Source organism: Morone saxatilis, unplaced genomic scaffold, assembly GCF_004916995.1.
Source record: "Morone saxatilis isolate NCDOM2014 unplaced genomic scaffold, NCSU_SB_2.0 Contig17, whole genome shotgun sequence".
NCBI classification, from domain to species: domain Eukaryota; kingdom Metazoa; phylum Chordata; class Actinopteri; family Moronidae; genus Morone; species Morone saxatilis.
This window is the reverse complement of record NW_023339729.1, coordinates 10,121,363-10,142,133: the sequence shown is the minus strand read 5'-3', so window position 1 is coordinate 10,142,133 and position 20,771 is coordinate 10,121,363. Positions and strand designations below refer to the sequence as shown.

General features: G+C 40.5%; 2 protein-coding genes across 5 annotated transcripts in view; both read left to right on the top strand.

Annotated features, from left to right (window-relative positions):
* The window catches only part of gne (glucosamine (UDP-N-acetyl)-2-epimerase/N-acetylmannosamine kinase), a 17,872-nt gene extending 11,465 nt beyond the window's left edge, over positions 1-6,407 (top strand). The window contains exons 2-14 of one of the 2 annotated variants that reach the window (XM_035660926.1): positions 999-1,070; positions 1,252-1,400; positions 1,596-1,842; positions 2,143-2,350; positions 2,439-2,591; positions 2,798-3,010; positions 3,136-3,223; positions 3,979-4,189; positions 4,322-4,451; positions 4,552-4,773; positions 5,227-5,409; positions 5,713-5,829; positions 5,935-6,407. In XM_035660926.1, coding sequence (XP_035516819.1) covers positions 999-1,070; positions 1,252-1,400; positions 1,596-1,842; positions 2,143-2,350; positions 2,439-2,591; positions 2,798-3,010; positions 3,136-3,223; positions 3,979-4,189; positions 4,322-4,451; positions 4,552-4,773; positions 5,227-5,409; positions 5,713-5,829; positions 5,935-6,170 — 2,229 coding nt within the window. In that variant the 3' untranslated portion in view covers positions 6,171-6,407. The remainder of the gene's footprint in view (positions 1-998; positions 1,071-1,251; positions 1,401-1,595; positions 1,843-2,142; positions 2,351-2,438; positions 2,592-2,797; positions 3,011-3,135; positions 3,224-3,978; positions 4,190-4,321; positions 4,452-4,551; positions 4,774-5,226; positions 5,410-5,712; positions 5,830-5,934) is intronic. The other variant, XM_035660927.1, reaches the window with a different exon arrangement.
* A 2,308-nt stretch (positions 6,408-8,715) lies between these two features.
* On the top strand, positions 8,716-18,801 carry clta (clathrin, light chain A). 3 transcript variants are annotated; one of them, XM_035659471.1, is made up of 7 exons: positions 8,716-8,993; positions 9,714-9,742; positions 10,630-10,747; positions 11,093-11,204; positions 13,463-13,516; positions 16,026-16,061; positions 17,581-18,801. In XM_035659471.1, exons 1-7 carry the CDS (start codon positions 8,816-8,818, stop codon positions 17,750-17,752), a joined length of 699 nt encoding a protein of 232 aa, XP_035515364.1. In that variant the 5' UTR covers positions 8,716-8,815; the 3' UTR covers positions 17,753-18,801. The 3 variants fall into 3 exon arrangements, with proteins under 3 accessions (XP_035515364.1, XP_035515365.1, XP_035515366.1); XM_035659472.1 differs by lacking the exon at positions 16,026-16,061; XM_035659473.1 differs by lacking the exons at positions 13,463-13,516; positions 16,026-16,061.
* The last annotated feature ends 1,970 nt before the right edge of the window (positions 18,802-20,771 follow it).

Sequence of the window (20,771 nt, the reverse complement as noted above, 5' to 3'; positions counted from 1 at the left end):
AACTTGTGTCTTGATGAGTGTATGGACGCTGACCTACACAGTTTGGAAGTAACTGCAAAGTCTGTATAGTGTCATTATGCAGATTCCTCCTGCTTACCTTGAATGTTATTCATTCATCAGTAAGGACAGTTAAGTTTAACAGCCGTGAACAGCATTCAGGTGTTGCCACTGTCTTTTTAAAACCCTGTGTTGACGCCCACAGGTGTCCAACAACCTGTTCATGAGTATCAGAAGTGGGACGTGTCACAGACATGAAGTTATTCTCTCAATAGTGGGGGCCATGTCAGGAACATTGACTTGCAATACTGGGTTACAGTAATGTGATTTTTGAGGCTGATGGTGATAAGAGTGCTAAGCTATGTGATGGCTGAAATAAAAAAGTGTCCTCATCTCTGTATTAGGTATGGCAGCATTGCTTAAGCAGAAACTCACATAGCACATCTCGCTTCTTCAAATCTCGGCTCTTTCTGACCCTTGGACACCTTGATATAATGTATGTATTTACATTAGTAATTCATTTTACACATAATTTGGTAATAAATTAATTTAAGCAACAAATAATCTGAAGAGCTGAAACTGTGTCTTTGTGTTTGGTGCCTGAAGATTGACACATTTACATATTTACTCCAATAATTAAACCAATAAATACAAAGTATTCATTAAGTATTCTCGTTAAAGATCAGTTTCCTCACTCCCGTGTCATGTTAACCAGAGTGTGCCAGGTGGGAGTGTGACATTTTCCCTGCCATGCAAAGCACTGTCCTACAGCAGGTTTCCTGCCTCTGGTAAAAACGTGTCAGCATTTGTTCTTTATATAAAATACAAAACATTTTTAGTGTAGTTTCGTTGTGTTTTCTTTCTACAGCATCTGAATATTTGGAAGGCCAAGTGAGAATGACCTGTGGGTGGGTTAGGGTATTTAGGGTAAATAATGGTTAATATTGTGCTTTACAAACTCATTACTGGATCTCACCCTCTTATTTGTTCTTGTTTTCTAGGAGCTTTACTTTATAAGAACACAAAGGAGCAGAGGAAAGATGGAGAGGAAAAGGACAGAAAACCAGAATCTGGTATGATTTTGATTCTATATGATGAGTATATGTCGAACATTATCATTCTCTAGCTGTTGAGAAGCAGAATAATTACACATATCGGGCATCTAGTGGTGAGAGGGGCATGTTTCTATGTGTTTCTCTGTTTCAACTAATGTGTGTTTGTGTGTGTGTTTGGTGGTTACTCCTTTTTATGTAGTGTGAGAAGAGGTTGAGGGTGTGCGTGGCAACCTGCAACAGAGCGGACTACTCCAAGCTGGCCCCCATCATGTTTGGGATCAAATCCCACCCTGAAGAGTTTGACCTGGAAGTCATGGTGCTTGGCTCACATCTCATTGATGACTACGGGTAAGACAAGGCGGCTTCTAGAAAAACTTGTTGCAGACGTCCCAAAGCGAGATAGCATATGAATATTTTAAACACAATATAATCCATACTCGCAAGCACAGTCTATTTGGGTTTAGATTTGCATTCATTTTGAAACTATTATTCCTTCATTCAAGCTTTCCTTTTATTAATTAATGTATTTTTCCCACTCTGCAGGAACACTTTTCGTATGATCGAGCAGGATGACTTCGACATCGGCTCCAAGCTCCACACCATTGTGAGAGGAGAGGATGAGGCAGCCATGGTGGAGAGTGTTGGGCTGGCACTTGTGAAACTCCCTGATGTCCTACAGAGGCTGCACCCTGACATCCTGGTCATCCATGGTGACCGTTTCGACGCTCTAGCTCTAGCAACTGCTGCAGCGCTGATGAACATTAGAATACTTCACGTGGAGGGAGGAGAGGTGAGGAGGCAGGGCTCGAGCATATATTATTTTATCTCGCACTACAGAGTATGTCTGCTATTGTACTTTATACAGTGTAGGTGGTTATACCTTTTTTTTAAATGTACCTTTTTAAAGTGCCACAGAATACAACAATGGAAGCAAACACCCATACCCACACACATTGCATAACCTCTTTAGTCTTTCCTATCTGACTCCCCTGTCCGTAGGACTCTCTGGTGTGCAAGACCTTGCAGTACTTTTTTTTTACCAAATGACAAATACATTAACGTCTCTTCTCTCCTGTCCTGATATTCCCAGGTGAGTGGTACGATTGATGACTCAATCCGCCACGCCATCAGTAAACTGGCACATTACCACGCTTGCTGCACACGCATGGCAGAGCAGCACCTCATCGCCATGTGTGAGGACCACTCTCGCATTCTGCTGGCTGGCTGCCCTTCATATGATAAGCTGCTGTCAACGCATCACAGAGAGGACTACATGGATATTATCAAGAGCTGGCTGGGTGCGTGGAGATACTGTCAGGGGACAGAAATCTAATGTGAGACATCAGAGTATATTTGTATGTTGTGTGTTTTTTATTCATGTTGCAGGTGACAAGGTGCAGGAGTATGACTACATAGTGGCTTTGCAGCACCCAGTTACCACTGACATCCAGAAGTCCATTAAGATATATGAGCTGATGTTGGATGCCCTGATCTCCTTCAACAAAAGGACCCTCATCCTCTTCCCTAACATTGATGCCGGTTTGTTTCACTATTGCTTTAGTTCCTTCCTGTTTCTCCAGGCTCTGTTGTCCTGTGTATGTGAGTGTTTTGTTAGTAGTAGTAAAGTAGTAGTAAGTAAAACTAGGATCACAAGGATTAGGGCATTTTGGGATTTAAGATTGTTGTATAGTTGATTGAATAAATGCATCTGTGTCACTTGAACCCTCCCCTTACTATGTAAACAGGAAGTAAAGAGATGGTGCGTGTGATGCGAAAGAAGGGTATCGAGCAGCACCCCAACTTCCGGGCAGTGAAGCACATTCCCTTTGAGCAGTTCATCCAGCTGGTGTGCCACGCCGGCTGCATGATTGGAAACAGCAGCTGTGGGGTACGAGAAGCCGGTGCCTTTGGTACGCCTGTCATTAACCTGGGAACAAGGCAAACTGGCAGAGAAACAGGTAGAACAGGAAACAAGATCATATTTACGAGCTGCCTTTGTCATAGTTGTTTTTGATTTCTCCACTTGAAGAATCTGCCTCAGATTTATTATCTTAACAACTGATGACATTTCCCTCTCTGCCAGGTGAAAACGTTCTACATGTCAGAGATGCCGACACTCAGAATAAGATCTACCACGCTCTGGAGCTGCAGTTTGGAAAGCGATACCCCTGGTATGACTAGTGTTCTCCCTGTCCATCTCACTGGGTCTTGGTCTTTGTCCTCCCAGTTTTCCAGAAAAGTTTTAATTGCTGTTTTAGTATAAGTTATTTTTTTCTGCCACATTTTGACAATTCAAGAAGGAGCAGAATATGATTTAGATTACATAAATCTACAATGAACACAGGAATTAATTTTGCATCTACCACTGGTTTTGCTAATTGGACTTTATTTTTTTTTATTTTTTTACTTTAATTAGTTGGCTCACATTAAAGTTGGCATCTATATTCTCCTCTAAAACCTTCATTAAAGAAATGAAATGTAAAAGATAATAAGAATATGAAAGGTGTCCAGTCTTCCTTAAAAGAAGACAGCTATATAACTTTATTAAATGGGCCACCTGTCTTGCAGATTTTCTTCATTAGCCTTAAAAAGGTGTTTAAAAATCAAAGCCTCTGTCTACTACACAGGATGTATTCTGTTCTGAAATAAAGGTAAACAGTTGTTTGTGATAATGGATCACCAATAGACCTTCTCTATTATGTCCATTGAGGTGTGATTATTAGTGTAACACTTGTAGCCTGTAGAGGTCTGTGTAACAATGATGATCTGCCTCTAGTCGATCACGGAAATGTTGAATTTAAGTGTAGAATTGAGGCCTGTTATTACTTAGAAGCCATGTATCCATGTTTACACCGTACAGATCCTAAAATGTGTTTTTAAAAAGTAGATGAATGATATACACAGGTACATTTCTGTTTCCCCTCAGTTCTAAGATTTACGGTGATGGCAACGCAGTGCCTCGTATTATCAAGTTTTTACGTACTATTGACCTGGATGAGCCCCTCCAGAAGACTTTCTGCTTCCCCCCGGTGAAAGATTCCATCTCCCAGGACATCGATCACATCTTGGAGACACAGAGCGCCCTGGCTGTTGACCTTGGAGGGACCAACCTGAGAGTGGCCATCGTCTGCATGAGGGTAGGCTGCATAGACTCTGTAGTCCTTTTGACATAGAAGTCACTGGATTTTTATGAGCCTAAAATATTAATCTTCACTTTTCTTTCTACTTCACTTCTCTGTCTCTCCCCCCCTACCTCCCTCTCCGTCCAGGGTAACATAGTAAAGAAGTACACTCAGCCCAATCCAAAGACCTACGAGGCCAGGATGCAGCTCCTATTAAAGATGTGTTTAGATGCCATGCGGGACGCAGTCGGCCTCAACTGTAGAATACTTGGTGTTGGTATGAAGAAAAACACTCACATTCCTTAATGAAATACCGTTATTATGCTGTCAAAAACGTTATAGAGCAATCATCTAATAGCTCTCGCTCTTCATCTTAGGGGTGTCTACAGGCGGACGTGTAAACCCACAAGAAGGGGTGGTCCTACACTCAACAAAGCTGATCCAGGAGTGGTCCTCAGTGGACCTGAGAACGCCCATCTCCGACGCCCTGCACCTACCCGTCTGGGTCGACAATGATGGCAACTGTGCTGCGTTGGCTGAGAGGAAGTTTGGCCACGGCAAGGGAGTGGAGAACTTTGTCACTGTCATCACAGGAACAGGTGAGAAGTTGGGATTTTCCTTCATACAATCAAATGTTTCTTCATTATCAGTGTATTACCAGTGTTTTAATGTAATGAAACCGTCATAATGCTAGTTATTCAAAAAGAAAGGCTGTGGTTTATAAGGAAGTCTTTTAGAATTTCTACTAAAATTGTGTAGTTTCGCATAATAGTAGATCATTGTAGATTATCACAGTGCTTTTCTGTCGCTATTCAAATCGCTGTCTGAAAATTGAACTTAAGAAGACCTGTATCATGAATTGAAGCAAATTGTGATCATAATGGCCTTATTTGAAAGTGATTGATATGCGTGTACTGAACAGACAAACCAAACCCTGGCTGTAGAGAGGGCCTTTCGGGTTTATGGCAGCCACCGTAGTTTCATACTTTGTTGAGCCGAGGGGTTCACACACAGACAATCTGAGGAAGTAAATACTTTGACTCTGTTTGTAGGTATTGGAGGAGGGATTATCCATCACAATGAGCTGGTCTATGGCACTACCTTCTGCGCTGCAGAGCTCGGGCACATCATGGTTTCATTAGAAGGCCCGGAGTGTTCGTGTGGCAGCAGAGGATGCATAGAGGCCTACGCGTCCGGCATGGCTCTGCAGAGAGAGGCCAAAAGGCTGCACGACGGTGAGTGTTTGTTTTATTTTGTATAAAGCTTCAGTGAATGCGATGAGACTCTGTTACAGCCATAAGATTCAGAGAGCAGCTGAGAAAGGTGTTTCTTTGAAAACCCTGAAAACAACTTTCACTAAGTGAGTGACTTCACTGAAACAACAAAGAGTAGATAATCACTGACTGTTATTGAGGTGGTCTTCAGTGGTAATGACAAGTTAATTAAATGTAAATCCTTACCACATCTCAAAGGGCTTCACACCATCATTCATCATTTACATACATACATCTGACCTGTGTGCTTTATGTGTCTGTCAGAGGACCTGCTGAAGGTGGAGGGGATGGAAATGAAGCTTTCAGAGCCAATCACCGCTGCCCACCTCATCAACGCAGCAAGACTGGGGAACTCCAAAGCCGACGCTGTTCTGAACAAAGGTCAGAGCACAAAGCAAGCACACACTTCAAACCCAAACTAAATAGTGCGTTTAATTACATAACTGGTTATATAACCTGCTGTCTGTCTTCTTCCATTCTCCACAGCCTCCACAGCACTAGGTGTGGGCATTGTTAACATCCTCCACATAGTGAACCCTACGCTGGTGATTCTGTCTGGAGTCCTGGCCTCTTACTACCAGACCCCAGTGCAGCGCATCATCTCTGAGAGAGCGCTCTTCTCTGCCCAGAGCATCAAGGTTCTCACATCAGACTTGGAGGAACCTGCTTTACTTGGAGCAGCTAGCATGGTGTTAGACTATGCAACCAGAAGGATTTATTGAAAGACATTGTCCTGATTTACTTAGGACTGCTACCAACAAGATGACTGCCAAACTTAAAGTAGTACCTGTGCGGCCCAGATAGATATATAAGCATATCTAGGGGATACATTTTGAAGGCTGGGGTGAAAGACAATGCATTCTAACAAATCATGTGTTTAGTTTTATTAAATATTTGTTGATGGCTGCAAGAATGTAGTTTTTGTTGTGGTGTCCACAAAAAAATACAAGTTCTCAAGCTTGTGAGAATCATACTTTCACCAGGTCCAGATTCCCAACCTGGGATATGCATAAAGTGGGTCCTGTGGTAAGACAGAAATCCCACAACTTTTGCTGATATACATAGTTGGAGGTTCATTTAAGAGCTATTGAAGAGCTTTTCTTGAGCAATTGAGCATCAACCTTTTGAGTTAAACCAGCAAAGCCATCTTCATTGCAAAATTAACCATAACAGGGTAAGAACTCACTCCACTAGTCGACCTTGTAAGTCCTTTTTGGTTTGGCTGGAAAAGTCTGTCAATCAATAGAAAGCTTTGTTTAAGATTGTGACCAAAGATTTCTGAAACATTTCCGCTGTGGCTTCCTGTTTAATTCTTCCTTAATTGTTGAGAGAAGGGTAACTGACAAGTTTAAATGTTACATTTCATGTTTTTCTATAAAAAAAACAAAATATTTAATGTTCGAGGGTTCTATTAAAGATGGTGGTTTGTGTAGTTGGTGTCTTGGGAAGGCTTTAGGTCACTATAGTGAAAAATAGTTCTGTATTGACTTATGTTGACATTGATGAAATGTTAAGACAGCAATCTGCTTTAAGCATAATCAGCTGCTACAATAGATGAGGGCCCAGAGGGGGAATCTTTTGCCTGAATCAGGTTTTTTTTTTTTACATGTCATTAGTGGACTTTGAAGAATTTGAACTGATTTTGAAACAGCTTTTCTTCATGCCTTCCGAAAACATATTTGACCTAATAAAATAAATGTATGTAGTTTGTATGTACTATTACATACTGTATTGTACATTACATGCTAATTTCTTTGTATTTCCTTTTGGTTTATGTCCAAATATATACACAAGTTTTGTTTTAGATATACACAAGAAGTCAAGCGAGGATATGGATGATTCTGTAGAGACCAAAAGTAGTTTTCCCATTACAGAGTTTACTTTTTAACCTGCAACATTTTTCATAATATGAGTCTACTGGATGTTTAAACTGAAATGAAGTAGCACATAACAATGTTTATGGAAAAAAGGACTGTAATGGGAACTTCTATGTTGGACCTACAACAGAGTTTCAGTATCTGAATCTTCCACTATAGTCCCTACTGCTAAATTAAAGTCAGTCTGTTGTCAACCCAGTCCCTTCAATACTATAATAAATGTTCCTCACCATTATTTTAATGATTGATTTTTTTTTGCCTGAATTACAATCATAAAAGATTGGGTTACAAAAAATTAAAGATTTTTTTTCTTTTCTTTTTTTATTAATTAATTCCCATCAATAAGTTATCTTGAGTGTTAACTCAGTTCAAAAATTGCAGGGAAAAAAGGATCCAGGTTATCCTCCATGTCCTAACATTTAAGCCCCCAAGTCATATGTATGTTAAAGTACTTTGTGAGACCACACCTTGTTTTTCATGTCCTTTGCAAAGTAAGCAGCAACTGGACGTATACTTTTGTTCTTTGTGGTTCTTAATCTTCAGCCAACAGGTTTTCAGCTCAGAGGAATAGCCTAGATTTCTAGATTTTGAATTGTGGTAAGTTGTAGCTTTGAGATAATGCAGCACTGATCCTTCACAGTGTTTCGTGAGTCACACTGATATTGTTTCGGATATTTTAAAAACCAATATATTTGCTCCCTGCTGCATACCTTTAGTCAGGTGAAGTGCCTGCTTGTCACCTGAGCCCTTTAAAGCTGTCAGAGCTTGTTAATAATTAAGCACCATGATGACATTATGCTTGGGCTGGAAGCTAAAAAATGTTGCCAGGGTGCTTCACCACAGCTTTTATAGGCAAGTGTGGTGAAGAGAAAGCCAGAAACTGTGGTGGTGTTTGACAGACGGTGTGTGGGAAGACTGGGCAGTGGAACAAAGCTCTATAATGAGACCAAAATTAAGAAAAACCCGCAGCAGTGAAATAGTAGAACTGAGCCCTAAAAGGATTTGATCAAGAAAACAAAATGCATATCTACTTAGTATCCTTGGATTTGTAAAAGAAGAATCCATACATATATATTAAAGTCAATATTCTTTTTTTTTTTTCCTTATGCATTTTCAGTTTAGTGACTTATAACAGAATATCCATATACTAATACAATACGGGCCTAACAATATCATATTAATGTCACTTAATCGCATACTGCGGATCTTTTTTCCTCACAGCTCTGACAGCACGTAGCAGGTCATGGGACCCGTATGCAGGAGGGTCTACAGATTTGATTGGTCCCGTTTTGAAGGAGCTGTTCTGTGATTGGTGCTCTGTACTATCAATCACCCGTCCTGTTCTGTGATTGGTCATTCAGCCGTTTCCGCTTCGCTAGGTTTGAGCGTTTTTTTTCTTCGTCCTTCTTCCCGTTGAGCTAATCGGTTTCGGTCGACCGCTACACCTGCTCGCCGTTTCTCACCGCCATCCTCCCACAAGCACACACAACATGGATGATTTTGACATGCTGAACGCGCCCGCCGCCGGTAACGGTGTCGGCTCGGAGGAGGACCCCGCTGCCGCGTTCCTGGCCCAGCAGGAGAGCGAAATCGCGGGGATTGAAAACGACGAAGGCTTCAGCATCCTGGACAGTGGAGAGGTCCCCTCGTCGCTGGGAGACTCTGTCGGTGGGTGACTGCGGTGGTCGAGAGAGGCTGTCGGCCTCCGTTCACTGTTAACACCGTCTGTGTGGTTAGCGCTGCTCTTAACGGGGGTTTGTCTGTGTTGTTAGCGTTAAACTGCTCCGGTGAAACCTTCAGTCGGTTCCTATCTGGACTCTCTAGTTGAGGCTATTTCAGTGAGCTGGCTAACGTTAGCTGAGCTAGCAAATTAGCCAAGTTTTCTTCGCTAGCGTTAACCTGTTCAGCCGTCTCTACTGACACACGAACAGGTAGAGGGAAACTGAATGATGAGTCAGTGTTTTTAACATGACTGCCTGAGCTTTAGCTGGCCTTTCTACAATGAATGGAACTGATAACACCGGCCGTGCCGTCCTGGGCCGTGTCATTCATTGGTGCCTATGAACAGCGGTGTTTGCCAGCTAATCTCACAGCCACAAGAGGAAACTGATGAGTTTACTGACCTTTGGCCACGACTTCCTCAGTTCCTTGAAGCTGTAGCTCCGTTGTGGTTTAGCAATAGTAGTTGGTTAGAAGTGCTGACATGGTATATTATGAAATATGTGTGTATGGAAATCATGAGGATTCAACAGAAAAATAAAAGCTTCCCAGTTAGCCAAGGTCTGGTCGTTATAGAGTTTTTGTTGTTTTCTTCCCAAACGTATTTAATCATGTTTGTGGTGTTTGTCTGCTTGATTTCTAACAGCTGTTTTCTTTGTATCTTTGTAGATGGTGCTGTCAATGGAGAGCTTCATGTGGTAATAGTTCTTCACATTGTTTTTGTTGATTTAAATTGTGAAATGGCACAATTCTTATGTCCTCATGTTTATTCCTCTGTATTCTGTATGTGAATAAGAGGGCATGGAGAAGCTATTCGTGCAAATGAACACACGTCACAGTGCCCAAAGCAAACATCTTTGATCTTTTGATCTCTAAAGTAGAGCTTTTGCTTGCAGCCTCTTAAGAGCTGTGTGTTTTTGTCTCTGCCAACTCTTTATATGAATGTTGTCAGTACTCTGATGTTATTGTTTTGGTAAATGGCCAAACCATGCTGCTAAAGGTTCATTTGTTCCCACAATATTGCAGTGAATAAAAACATTAATATTGCCACGTGAGAAAGTCCCAAGTGAACTGATGTGGTTAATATACACAAAATATATATTTTTTTGTCTAATACAAAAATTCTGCAACTTTCTCATAAAAAAATATTTAAAAAAATATTTGTAATATTTGTGGGTACTATTTGTGGTGTGGAAAACACTTCTTTTCCTTTAGCACTGTAACATTGTGATTTCAGCGTTATCCGCAAAGGCTTGAATATCTGGCTGCTAGTTCCGGTCCAACTTCCTTTTCCTGTGCTGTCATTGCAGCATTGCTGCCTTTTGCACTGTCAGGGCTTTCTGGCTGAAGTTGGACAAATTTGGTTTTAACATACAGCTGACTTAAGAGAAGAGATATCACATGCATACACGAATCAGGGCAATAAACTGGCTACAACAGCTAATTACAAATTTACTTGCAACTTTCAGACGATAGTGGGAAAGATTAATAAATCAGGATGACAAACTGAATGTTTCTTTACCATATCTCCATTCATGAAGTAACGCAATTATCTCTGCCTGTGACCACCTCCTTTGTTTCTCAGGAAAGCAACGGTCCATCGGACGCCTATGCAGCAATCTCCAATGCAGACCGGCTGCAGGCCGAACCTGAAAGCCTACGCAAGTGGAGGGAGGAGCAAAGAGACAGGCTAGAGTTGCTAGGTAAGCAGTAGTATTTTTTTAGTATTTTTTTTTATAAGACAGGAAAGACTACTGCTTTCTGAGATCTCAGAAGTAAAGCTTGATATCCAAGTGTGAAGTGCTGGTGATTCAAAACTAGCAAGACTTTTTTCTTAGTATTTGCCCTGTGTGTAAAATGTGAGTTAAAGAACCCCCCTGTTAACAATCACTGCTAAACCAAATACAGTAATCCTGGGTTCTTCCTTCCCTAATTCTTAATTTTCCTCCAATGTGTCTTGCCCGTCATTCATATCATTCTTCACTGTTGTGTTTACCTTCGCATCTGCCTCTTCACTTCTTTATCGCTCCGCTCCTCTCCCTCCCCAGATGATAACTCTCGTAAGCAGGAGTTAGAGTGGAAGGAGAAAGCCAAGGTGGAGCTGGAAGAGTGGCACGCCAGGCAGAACGAGCAGCTGGAGAAAACCAAAACTAATAACAGGTACTGGCCTCATAGAGGGGTAAAAACAAGACACAAGGAACAATGGAAGTGAGGTTGGACTAATATTACCACAAAAGCTGATAATGATACGGAGGACTTACAACAATCCACAATCTTGGAATATTTAAAAAAGGTTTCCAGTTCTTAAATTATAGCGGCAGTCTTGACTTCTGCCAGAGGTGAGCATATGACCTAATACTAAGGGTTGGCTCAGTGTATGGTGTTACCAGCAAGAAAATAAATGGGTCCACCTAAGTCTTCAGGTTCCAGAAAGACATTCTGCCTCAGCATCAGTCAGTACTCCTATCTGTCATTAGCCCTAACCCTCCAGTTAGCGATTTATTTGTTGACACAAAGTTGTGGACAATAGCTTGAAATCCATCCTTTTTATTTAGGGGACAACCTGGGATGCTACAGTAGACGAGCAAAGAACCAGATCATCATGATTTGATACGCACACTCAATAGCGTTGCAAAAACAAAAAAAATACTACTGAGCCCTGTTGTGTGTCATGTACAGTTTGTTAGGTTGTTTCCCACAGCACTCAGTTTATTTAAGATTAGGCTAATAGAGTTCATGTAACAGCTAAAATGAGATCTTACTGTACAGTGGGTTTAGTCATGGTTGCTTGAAGTGTTTATATTATTATCTCAGATTTACCCAAACCTGGTCACAAACTGGCAGAGGTGGATGAATGACATTTGTGTGCCAGATTGAGCTAAAATTGTTGGATCTCCTGACAGTGGGCTGATGGGTTTAGTGACATACAGCCTACTGAGTGTGAGAGACGATCCACAGGAGCTGTTCACTGTGGGTTTGGCTCCTGCTATTTTTACTGCAGTACAATGGCTAGACCTGGGTGTTATCAAGGTATTATTGTATACCAGAGTATTTAGTAATCCCGAGGCCATGCTTTTCAGTACCATCAAAAGAAACTAATGCAGAGATGCTGTATTGAGGTAATGTATTTTAGTGCACAGTGTGTGCCACCAGAGGTCAGTCTCTACTAGTGGAATGGGCAGCTTAGCTGAGAAAGATGGCGCCTGCGGGTGGTGGTGACAGTGTTACAGAGCTAGGGAAGAAGAAAAACGCCTCTGCCCGTTTGGGAATATTTTGATTTAGATAAAGGTGAGCCAACCAACACTGATGAAGCTGTGTGCACATCATCTACATTCAGCCCACTGATACATTGGTATCCGCCACGGCAACAAGTGTCATTGGGTCCTTCATCAAGAATGTATGGAGGAAGGGTGCCAGTTTCTTATCTATTCATTATTCTGAATGGGCTATACGTATTTAAACACAGCAAGAGTTGTAAAAGTAGTCCAAGTACATATTAGATACAGCATTGTAGGGTAGACAGTGTCATACATGTCACAGTGACTTCTATCACTCAAACTTTTATGTGCTACTATTAAAGCCAGAACACTGATATAATTGTGTCCTCCACCTGCCGCCAGGTAACTCTCCATTTTGAATTGTTTCTCCTGCACTGTAATGTAGCTCTGCAGCCCTGTTAATTATAAATTACGTGCAGCCATGACACTACTGACCACCGTGTGTTTGGTGAAAAGGTGTTTTAGTCCTTTTCAGATGTTTTTTGTTTGGTAAAGATAAAGAACTGGCAGACAAATGTAAATGTCTGCGTTAGGGCTGCAACTAACATTTACTTTTTATCTATTTCTTCTTTTCCAAAACAATCACTTGGTTTACACTGTAAAGTGTATAGAAAGGACAGATCCCTATCCCTTAATTTATCAGAGATCAAATTAGTATATTAAAATTGCATTGATTAAATTGCAGTAAAAAAAAGTGTAAAACTGTTGGTGTGCTGTGGAGTTATTCTCTCACTTCTGTAATTAGTTTCAAATGTGAAGAGCTCATGCTGTGTGCTGGATCAATTCAGTATCATTCATACAGCATTAAATCATAACAGAAACGATCTCAGGACACTTTTCATGTAGAGCAGGACTCCAGACTGCACTCTTCACAATGTGGTCAGAGCACCAGATCACCAGAACCCCGTAATTAAAGATTTCAGGGGGTGGACGCAATCAGCTGAGTGCCTCCCTGAGCCTTTGAAACCTTGACATTGCATTGAGAAGCCCTTCCAAAACCTGAGCCTCTGATTATATGCCTTAGATTATTATTGTGTGGTAACCTATAATGCTTGTTTCCATTCTCTTCTCCCTTTTATCGCTGTCTCTCTTCTCTCCTGCCTTCTTGCTGCTCTGTCGTTTGGGCGGATGTTTGTCCAGGGTGCTGGATGAAGACTTCTACAAGCAGCCCTTCTCTGAGCTCATTGGTTATGTGTATGTTGCTCCAACTAACATCCTCCCTTTTCTTTTTCTTTTTGTTTCTTTTTATCTTTTTGCTTTTGTTTTCTCGATTGTCATCAACTCCCAGCATCCAACCATTGACACCATATTCATTAGTCAGGGCTTCCCCTTCTGTTGCCATTAGTTCCATCTTTAGTTTTTATTTGTCACTATTTGGATTTCTAATCCATACACGTCATCTAGCTTGTAGTTGTTTGTTTTTCTGTTTCAAATACAAACTGCAGTTTTCATTTTCACCTCATATATCTGCATGTCATTTGTGAGTGGATGCCTGTCATGATATTTTAGTAAAGAGAATGACTGCATGCCACTACACACATACACACCCACGCATACACACCACGCACACGCCACACACACAACACACACAACACAGCAGCACCACAACACACACTTACACTTACATCCATGGAAATCAAATTCATTCATTCATAACTGTGCCTGTGTTGATTTCTCCTCCATTATTCACATGTTTCCCTTCAAGTCATTTCAGCAAAACATTTTGCCAATACATTACACAAGTTTCTAACAATTAACACTTGCTTACATTAATTATATGAACTCTTCACAAAAAGCGTTTTGTTTCTACATAACACGTTTATAAATGTGATTTTGCCCCGAATCTATAAAATATTATTCAAGAGTAGGATGCTTATAGATTAGTTTGAAGCAGTTGTGTGGTTATAATTAGACTTGGGTGTTTTGTGTTGCCTTTTCTTTTTTTTTTTTTTTTAAACTGACTGTTTATAAAATCAGATGCCATTCCACTGTACACAGTGCAGAGTTGACATTGTTCTTGGGGTTGGTTCCTTCCTCTCTATCTGTACGAGTCAAACCTCTCTAAGTACCCTAACTTCCCGTAGCCACTCCCTTATGTAAAGACTAGGCCTATTTGAGGAATAGGATAGTGCCAACTAACCACACTACATGTGAAACTGAGTGAGAAGTTAGTTTTGCATGTGTGCAATGCCATTTGTGAAAGTTAGTGTATATTATTATCTGAACTCAGTAATCTTATATAGGTGATCTGTTGTTTTTTATTTTGTTTTTCCCATAGCCCTAAACAATAGCTGTTATGTGGCTTTCTGTAGGATTAAGAAACTCAGCTGACACCTTGTTAAGGATACTTATCTTTTTGCACAAAGTTCATTAATAGTTTTAAGACATGAATCACCTCTTCAGAAATACAGTTCTCAGGCTTTGTTTCATTTTGGTTGTGTGCAGGAAGCTTTTTACAGTTCAGAATATTGTTTTCATAAACCTACACATGACCTCATTGTCTCCACTGTCTATCTCCTCTCCTTCCTATTGCTAAATAAAATGTACCGCAAAGATTTTTATTAATAACACCACTGGTCATATCATGGCAACACAACTGCTTCAAACTGGACTGTGTTCATGCTTTATTAGAATGTTAGCTGCTCTGTAGCTACTGCTGTCCGACAGGATGACATGCTAATTTGCCCAGCTAGCTATCCAATAGCCTGAGCTGTGCAGCGTTTGGTTTTGCTATCAGATTAATTGGGCATATATGGCAATTAGCCTGCATTGTGGTGTGCACCTTTAGTTTTTTCTATCTTATTTATTTTAGACGGTCTTTGATTAGCTTGTTTGTTCAGCTGTTCTCCTTTTTTGAATATCAGCATGTATTTTATTGTATTTGTAACTTGACATTATTGTGCACATGCTCATGTTTGTCATGCCCCGAGGTAAAACGATTAGGGAACGAGATATTTTATTGTGTTTTTAAATAGTCTCTGTTTGATTGTTTTTTTTTTATTGTGCACACCTCAATGCAGCTTATGCACCGTATTGTAGCTTATATGTGGGATTTACCCTGCACTGTAGGACAGATTGATATTCACCCTCTGCAGTGTTTGGTGTAGAATGACACTGAATCACACCACTTCCTCCTCCTTTTATCTTGTTGGTTGGGAGTCTGTAATTCGGAACTCCAGGGGTCTCATTTATAAGCATTCAGTGAGAACAAATGGTGCTTGACTGCTGTGAATACCACTTCCCACACAAATGTTGAGAATAAAGAAAATTGAACAAATCCAATGAACGCATCTCTGCACAGTGCCTCCAAATATAATAGAAAGTTTCAAATGTATTGAAATCAGTTGTGTTAATGTCTTAGGACAGAACTGCTTGTAGGTGATGTTTTATAGATCAGAATGTTACAGATATGCTTGTGTTTGGACTTTTATAAATGAGACCCCAGGCCATAATGTCCTTCACTGTGTAACTGATATATATCTTTTACACTTAAACCAAAGGCTGCACACGAATCATTTTTCTAGAACACTTCTGAAGAAAAAAGGAAAAAAAAAAATGTTGCTTTTTGCATGCTTGCTTTCAACATCTGCATTTAGCTCATTTTCATTGTCTTTCATTTCGTCCCCTCCCCTCTCTCTCTCTCTTCTAAATTCTGACTTGTGAAACTGTTTCTCCCTGTTTTCTTTTCCTATGCACCTTAAAGCACACACATTAACCATCCTTGCTACCGCCTAGACCAGTTAAGTAAAAATAAAAAAAACCCAGAACCTCCAAATACTTTATATTTCTGGCAGGGGATAGATGAAGTTCTATGTGTGTGTGTGTTAGATAATTGTACATTGCACAGATACCCAATTTACTATCCCAACAGTTAAATCCACTGCCTAGATAGAGGTTTGTTATAATGTCCCTTCTGTGATGTTGTGGTCCTTCTAGTCCCTTTTGTGTATTTGTAGTGGATTGTGTCAGTGAATGTTCATTGGCTTCTCATCCCCATTTTGCTTTGTGTACTGTGTTGTAGTTAGTAGCTGAATTTGTGCTTGCAGGTTGGGTGGGGAATAGAAGAAAACCCTTGTAACTAGAAGTATCATGGCAGTGGAATTACTACTAAGTTTGTGGGTGGGGTGCAATGAGGGCTTACATTTGTTTAGCCATAATCTGTGGCTTGCCTCTCAAAATGTCTTGTGATAGTGGCACTGATCCATTTTAAGTTCCGTCTCTTCTTCTTTTCTTTTTCTTTTTTTACTTGTAGTGTAAATGTCCTTTTTTTTTTTTTTGATAGATGGTCTCAAAACACCCCAAACTTCACCAAGAACACATTAATTGATCTGTTCCACAATTATGACACCTGGAATCAAAGTAAACTCATTCTTTGCCACACCACCAAATAGCCTGCTTTTCAGCCGCAGCACAGTGCATGGCTAAGGCGCAGCAGTGCTTCCAGCTCTTTTGGGTTTGGTTAAAAAACAAAAAAAAAAAAAACTTGCCATTATTGTTTCTTTTCTAATCAAGGGCAAGTATATAGATGAGCTCATCATCCCTATACTTGAGTCTTGCCGAGTAAAGAGAACATTGTAAATATGCAACCACGGGCAAGTTGAGGCAAACTCTGTTCCCCCAGTTCTATACAGAACTGCATTTTTAACCAACCAAAAACGCTTATCGGACCTTACAGTTACTTTGTTTAGCTTCAGTTTGTTTTCTTTGTATTTCTCATCAGTGTTTTATATGTACCTCCCTTTTACTGTCGTGGAGAGTTGAAAATACAGGTGACTGTACTGTAATGTGTAAGCCGAGTTTGGGGGCATGCCACATGAAACTGTTGTAGCTTGTTCCTCTTTGTGGATTTAGAGACAGATGGATGTCCATTTCTGTGTGGTGGCTGGACTGTCCTGCCCTGAGGTAGACTCTGCTGAACCAACAAAGTCCCACCAAGCTAAAAAGGAAACCAATGAAGACCTGTCAGTCATTAGTTGTATTGTAGAGATGTATGCTCAGTAATGTAAGGGAGTATTTCTCAAATGTTGAGGTCAAACTAAATTTGAACTTTAATTGAATCTACCTGACAAATGCCTCAGTCATGCCAGAGTCGAGACTGTGGAGCCAGAGAGGCACGACTGAGTTTTTCCCACCAGAACTCTTTTGGTGATCAGCAGAGGTCTTTCTCTGGGCTGTACGTGTACTTTGGTATATCTTACCTCTTCCTTCACTGATTGTTTTCTATTCCGTGTCTTTCTCCTCTCCTGTGTTGCATGTAGGGCGGCTGAGGAGGCCATGGTTTCAGATCTGGATGAGAACAACCCAGGCACAGAGTGGGAGCGGGTTGCTCGGCTCTGCGACTTCAACCCCAAGTCCAGCAAGCAGGCCAAAGATGTGTCCCGCATGCGCTCCGTCCTCATCTCCCTGAAGCAGTCCCCGCTAGTCCGCTAGACAGCCACGGCTGCTCAGGGCGTCATTCCATATCATCCTGTATCACCACACACCAAACAACCCAACTACCGACGTCCCAGCATCTGTATTCTGAAGACAAGGGGACGTAGACCCCTTCTGTCGATATCTGTTTGCCATGCACAGCCCTGTGGAAGGACATAGCCAGTGGTCCTACCTTCATCTATCTCCTCCTGCCAGGGCTGTAGAGATTAACCTTGAAGCACCAGCTCACCATTTTCTGCCCCCTGAAAGGTTTTCACCTGCGTGCACCTCTTTCACAGACCAATCAAGACCTTGTAATTCCTCTTTCCTGTCGTTTAACATACTGAGCTCAAGGCCTGTTAGATAGACACACCAGGTCTCATGTCTGTGGTATTGTGTATCACCTGTGTAAGGGTGGTGAGTTGGGACACTAAAAGGGAAGGGTTGATTGTTTTGGGCGTACGGCTACACTACAACCTGCTTCAAATGTAACAAACAATATCATTCCCACGATGCTGTACTCTAACTCTTAACCTGTCAATCTTATGAATCCTCCTCTGACCTACGAGGTTTGATTGATGTTTAATTGTTTCATTCACCTTTTGCCCTTCAACACAACCTCGTGTTTTCCCATCTTCAATTTTTCTTTGTTTTCTTTTTAAGGACCAAACTCTTAAGACAAAACTCCAAATTCAGTGTGTGTACTTTGAACTGTGTGTAGAGCCTGCTTGTGGCATATTGTGTTAAATTTTCCAATCTATGCATTTCCTTTTGAAAAGCCTCTCCCCTCTCCAGACAGGAAACTGAACAGTCCAGTCATTACAATAAATGTGACCCGTTTGTGTGTGCGTTCGAACTCCAACAGTGTGTGTGTGTGTATGTACTCTATGCGTGTACCTATGTACATATACAGAAGGCAATATATATACAGTATATAAAACGTTTATGTCACTGAAATTAGAAGGTTGTGGTTTTAAAGAGAACTAGATATTAGCCAGCTGTTGCTAGACCATGCGTGTTCATTGTCCATTTGATTTCAATATCAGTAAAAAGTGAATGAAAGTTGTCGTCCTGTCTCATTCTTAAAACTGGATATTTAATGTTATTTTGTGTGTCAGGAATGTGGCTGCACAAGGTCAACTAAAAGTATATGAGTGTATTAAATATATGAATTTAATTGGAACCTTAAAACTACATTTATTTGTGCCCACAAGGAGGCAGAGTAACTCTTCAACAGGCTCACAGACACACAGCCATGACAATATTGCACACAATCTGGTAATCTGACGAATTTAAGTGTTTTTAAGCTGTCAATTAATTTAACCAACAAATTAATTAATTGCACAATTTGTTGTATAAGAGCACTATCCTCAGTGCCCTCTCCCCTTCATACAAAGTGTGTATTCTTCACACGATGCTTGTGGTAGATTATGAGATTTTCTCCCGCTGCAATTCAAATGATTTCAGTCCATCGCATTCTTCTATGTGAACTGAGGTTTTTAGCTATCCAAATAGCCAAAGCATTATTACCATGAAAAATTATGACATAGTAAGTCATTAATTCAGAAAACAGAGCAGATTGTTTTTCTCAAGTGACAGTTGGTAACCATCTAATTCTTATTTCCAATGCCTTCTTCAGTTAGCTAAGTTTGTCATTAATCAAACTCGAGACCAGTGTCAAGGCCACATTTGTTGAGTCCAAGTCTAATTGCACCTTTTGACAAAATACAAAAAACATTAACATATATGATATGATGCTTTAGAAACAAAAACAAACATTGTTCATTGTATTTTGAACATTTAAATTGTTGGTGATCCGTTTTACAGCCTTTTTATTTCGCCTTGTGGTAGGCAAACAGTTTTGTCAGTATAGTCTAATCTGGTCAATATAACATACAGATTGAAGAAACAATTAAATATTTTAATTTCCAGTCTAAATATATTAATGTAAATATCATTGTAGTAGGCACAAATGCAGATTACGAGAAACACAATGACAATTGAGGGGTTTACAGATAAATTATCTTTTTGTACACACACACACATACACACACAATATTAAATTAAACTATAAATTACGGTACAAAATATTAAGTAACTATAAGTTGCTTCAATACAATAAACACTCATAGTGAAATATTAATAACAGCATAAATGTTCTTACTGTAAGTTTTTCCAAATTAGCAAAGACTTCCCTGCCAACAACCTGATTAATGCAGCCATTGCACCCGCAGTGCACAGATAATCCACCAGAGGACAGATTGTCAGATTTGATAGGAACAGGTTTTCTGAGAGAGCAGTCAAGGCCTTTATCTAACTGGAAACACATCTCACACACCCTGAACAAGCTCAGCAATTACATTGATTCCAGTTTCTGAATGGCATTTTAAATGACAGTGTTACACAACACTTTTTGTTATCTCTATTGTAAGAACAGGCACTTGCCAATAACCAATGCCTTTTATTGCGTACACTCATGCCACGACAACATAGTACGCCATGGCAGACCACAGTTTTGGCACTGCCCATGAAGACCAGTTAGACTGGAACTGTATCCTGTCTCAAACCTCATGTCTCCCTCCTTTACTAAACAGTCCCAACCCAACTGTAAAGGAGAAAGAGAATAACACTGTGGAAACTGTGTGTGTTAATTAATATAAATTGTTATATCAAAAGATATCATCAGCTAGCAGGATTGTTTAGCAAGTGAGAAACCTGTGGGTGTGTTTTTGTATGTAAGTGTCTTTGGAGGCATCTGTGATTTTATTTTTTTGTCATGCTTTCTCAGGCGAGCCTAGTGTTGTAGTACTCGAGATCGGTCTTTTTTGAGGTTCTTGGTCTTGTCTCGGAATCGAGGGCATTTTTACTCGGTCTTGTCTCGGTCTCGGACTGGGCGGACTCGTTTTTCTTTAACGAGACTGGTCAAGACCACCACTGATAGGCTTTTTGTCCATGCCTTACTGATGATGAAATGAAAGGTTTATTGTGACTTGTCAGGTCAATTCAGTTTTGATTTTCAAGAAGTGAAACACAACAA